Source organism: Acanthisitta chloris, unplaced genomic scaffold (genome assembly GCF_000695815.1).
Source record: "Acanthisitta chloris isolate BGI_N310 unplaced genomic scaffold, ASM69581v1 scaffold43047, whole genome shotgun sequence".
NCBI lineage: Eukaryota > Metazoa > Chordata > Aves > Passeriformes > Acanthisittidae > Acanthisitta > Acanthisitta chloris.
In genome coordinates this window covers 15,330-18,630 of record NW_008681748.1, presented here as the reverse complement: position 1 = coordinate 18,630, position 3,301 = coordinate 15,330, and the positions used below count along the sequence as shown (strand labels likewise).

The window sequence follows — 3,301 nt, the reverse complement described above, 5'->3', positions numbered from 1 at the left end:
GCAGGAAAGTGTGCAGTGTCCAAAACCATTTCAAATCAAATACTGAGGAGTCAGTAAGGAGACAACTCCTCATCCTGAAACTCTCCTGTACAATTCCCCAATGGCAGAAGTCTTGTTCATTTTGCTGTTGACTGACATGAACCAAGATCAGCTTCAAATGTAGCCCTCACAGTGCAGCAGCTCCCAGCCTTGATTAGCTCGTGGGAAACAATACTAAGAGAAGAGTATCTTGGGGGGAAAATATTTTGAGGACAAAGATCAACAGAGAAGACGTTGGGGTTTTTTTTCTGGTTTGTTTTTTTTTTTTTTTTTTAAAGTTTCATTTGATTACCACCAAGCACCAGGTCTCATTGTGCTGTCTGCAACACATCATTTGGGGGACCAGCATTCTGGTTTTGCTTTTGAGATGCTCTAGATGCTCAGAGGTGACTGAAGTCTTGCAAGAAACAGAACACACAAAATCAAAAAGCTGTTGAACACAAATTTGTGTAAATTCATTAACTGTGCAGATATGTTGTAACGGGGCCAAATTTCAGGGAAACTGAAAAACTGTAACAAAACTAAATTTTCCTCAAGTTGTTAATATCATTATCGTCAAGAAACTTTGCAGCACATGTATCTGTAGCAAGTTCTCGTTACACCAGTATAAAATGTTACTGTTCTTTTTGTGTTATCATGTTCTATATTTCTTGGTATCTCCCATTCCAATACCTTGCTTTTCTTGACCTTTCTGGAAGAACATACACCTCAAGAGCATAACAGGTACAACATTCCTGAGTTTTAATTCCTGCAGTTTTGATGAACTGAGAACTGCAACTTTTTTAACATTTGCTACGCTTAAGGAATACCCTGCAGCAAAGAAAATCTTTGGGTTAACTCAGCTATCAATTTTAAGTATCAGCTGGTTACACACTTAGCCTACCTGCACTCATAGCTGGTTGCCAATCCGGTTTTCTTGCCACAAAGAAAGCAGTGCTTTGTAATTTTCTTTTTTGCTTGGATTAAGCCATTCACAGGTGGAAGATGGGTTGCTTCACCTGCTTTCAGAAGTAGAAAGACAGCAAAGACATTTTATTTTGACTTATTCACAAACTAGATATATTTGATCTTTTAAACACAGATTCATTTTGCATTTCTTAGAATACTTTATGTGGGAATACCAAAGCCTAAAAAGAGGGGGGGGGGGAAAAAAACCCTGAAAGCCAAAACAGAAAACATCACAAGCCTATGAGCACCTTTGGAAGACTGAACTGTTATTTTTAATACCTGCTAAAAGTTCACATAAGCAAGAAGTTACAGAAGAAATCAAGAAACACGTCTAATGGTCTCCCAAATGCAAAATGAACACACATAATGTGACTGGGAAAGCACTGCACACAATGGCTTTACAAAGAATCAGGTGGGCATTCCAGTACCAAGCACCTGGGATATTCAGTACACTAGTTTGCCCAATAAGTAATTGCAAGAAAAGTATAGTACTAGTCTGCAGGTCTCTATTTAGCTATATGGTTATATAAGGCACTTTGGAGATGTTATATTTCTATACTTAAAAAATTTACTTTACTTTTTGCCACGTAATTATTGGCTGTTGCTTTATTAACTGGAGAGCACATAAAGAAAAGGTATCTTCCTTCCCTCTGTAGAAATAAGTTCTTTGTCTGCAACTTGTTTATGCCTATTTCCCACATGTTGGGACAGGGAAAGTGAGCAATGCATCCTTTCAAATACTCTTTCGGTGTTTCCACCTCTATACTGTCAGGATGCTCTCAAAAAGAGATCTCATGAGTTCAGAAGTGTTTTTTGTCCAGCACACCTTTAATCCCAAGTCATTTCTTGGCTGAGACACAGCAGGTTGCACTCAATAGGAACAGCAGGCAGTCACTGCACATCGCAGTCATCACTACCAACCACTCCCACCCCACTGCTATCCAGCATTGAAACTTGCAGGCAATGTCTGTCCACACTAGCAATTTCAGCATCTAAAAGTACATTATTTCAGAAGCATCACTTAACCCAGTTTGTGAAAGAGACAGAACTTGGAGACAGCCAGCCCTGTGGACCATACTTAAAAGAAAAAACAATACACCTGTCCTCACACTTCAGGACCCTACAGCAACTACACAGAAGCTGAATTTGCCCTTTGGCCCATTATACAAGAGATCATTACCAGTCATGACTCCCTCAAGAGCCTGCAGGATATGACAACACCAGCTTGGTCTTTCTCATGTCCGGTATCTTTTGGAAAATACACTTTTGTCTGGCATAAGATATACCAGAAGACTGGCCTCTTCATAATTCTATGCAGAATGATGCAGATGTTAGTAGGCTTCCCCATCATACACACATGGCTCTTAGGGTAACACCTCTTTTACCAAGGAGTAGCTAAGGACAGACCTGTATATTAATTGACTGCCAAGTCAATGCTGTACCCCTAGTTGTGAAACAAAGGCATAACCCACTATTTTAGCAGCTTTTGCTCCCACATTACATCATTTTTCCTGCTGCAGCTGATATTTGAACATCTATTTTCTAGCTCACTCTCTATACCCAGATCTTAAAATCCTGGAATACATGCCTGCCTCTCTCTTCCTAAGGCCATACAGAAAGAAAAGCAAACCTGCAGACTGCATGTCAAAGATGTGAAGAAGAAAAGTTAGATGTGCTGAAAATCTTTAGCTCACTGTCTTAAGAGTTTTAAAAGTATTAATTTAGACAAATCCTTTCTTCCCATGAGAATAAATCACATAAGAAATTAATATCTAGGCAGAACACATCTATATTCGTTAGTGCATTAGCACTCCACAGTTACCACGACTAGGGTGGAAAGAATGATGACCACAACAAAAAATAGTGAAAAATCTGCACGGTATCAGTGTTCTGCAGCATTCATGTCCTTATTGCTTCTTCCCTGCTTCTCTTTTGCTCAGGGTGAAGTGCCAAAGATAAAGCTACTGAAAAATTTGGCTCTGATTTTAGTACACTCGGAAGTACTTACAGAACTGTTTGGAAACTTCAGTGCAGAAAGTCCTGTTTATATCTATAGATGACATGCAGGATTCATTAAATATTAAAAAAAGCTAGGAAAGAGTCACAGTTATGTCTACCTAAGATGTGAATGTAAAAGAATAATAAAGGCCACCTGTATGTTAAAGAATTGCTTCAAATATTAAAAGCCTAACCATGCTATAGCAATGTAATACAGCAATGACTCTAAAAGCCACGTGCCTTACAAAGATAAATTATTTCTGTCCTCTCTATGCGTGAGATATCAGGAAAGATTAAAGAGTTATCTTTAATTATG

At 38.7% G+C, this 3,301-nt stretch overlaps 1 protein-coding gene across 1 annotated transcript in view; it reads right to left on the bottom strand.

Annotated features, from left to right (window-relative positions):
• ZFAND4 (zinc finger, AN1-type domain 4) overlaps nucleotides 1–3,301 on the bottom strand; it is a 19,701-nt gene that overhangs the window by 1,542 nt on the left and 14,858 nt on the right. The window contains exons 10-12 of the mRNA XM_009078199.1: nucleotides 2,489–2,522; nucleotides 2,445–2,458; nucleotides 923–1,031 (exon numbers count right to left, since the gene is read on the bottom strand). Coding sequence (XP_009076447.1) covers nucleotides 923–1,031; nucleotides 2,445–2,458; nucleotides 2,489–2,522 — 157 coding nt within the window. The remainder of the gene's footprint in view (nucleotides 1–922; nucleotides 1,032–2,444; nucleotides 2,459–2,488; nucleotides 2,523–3,301) is intronic.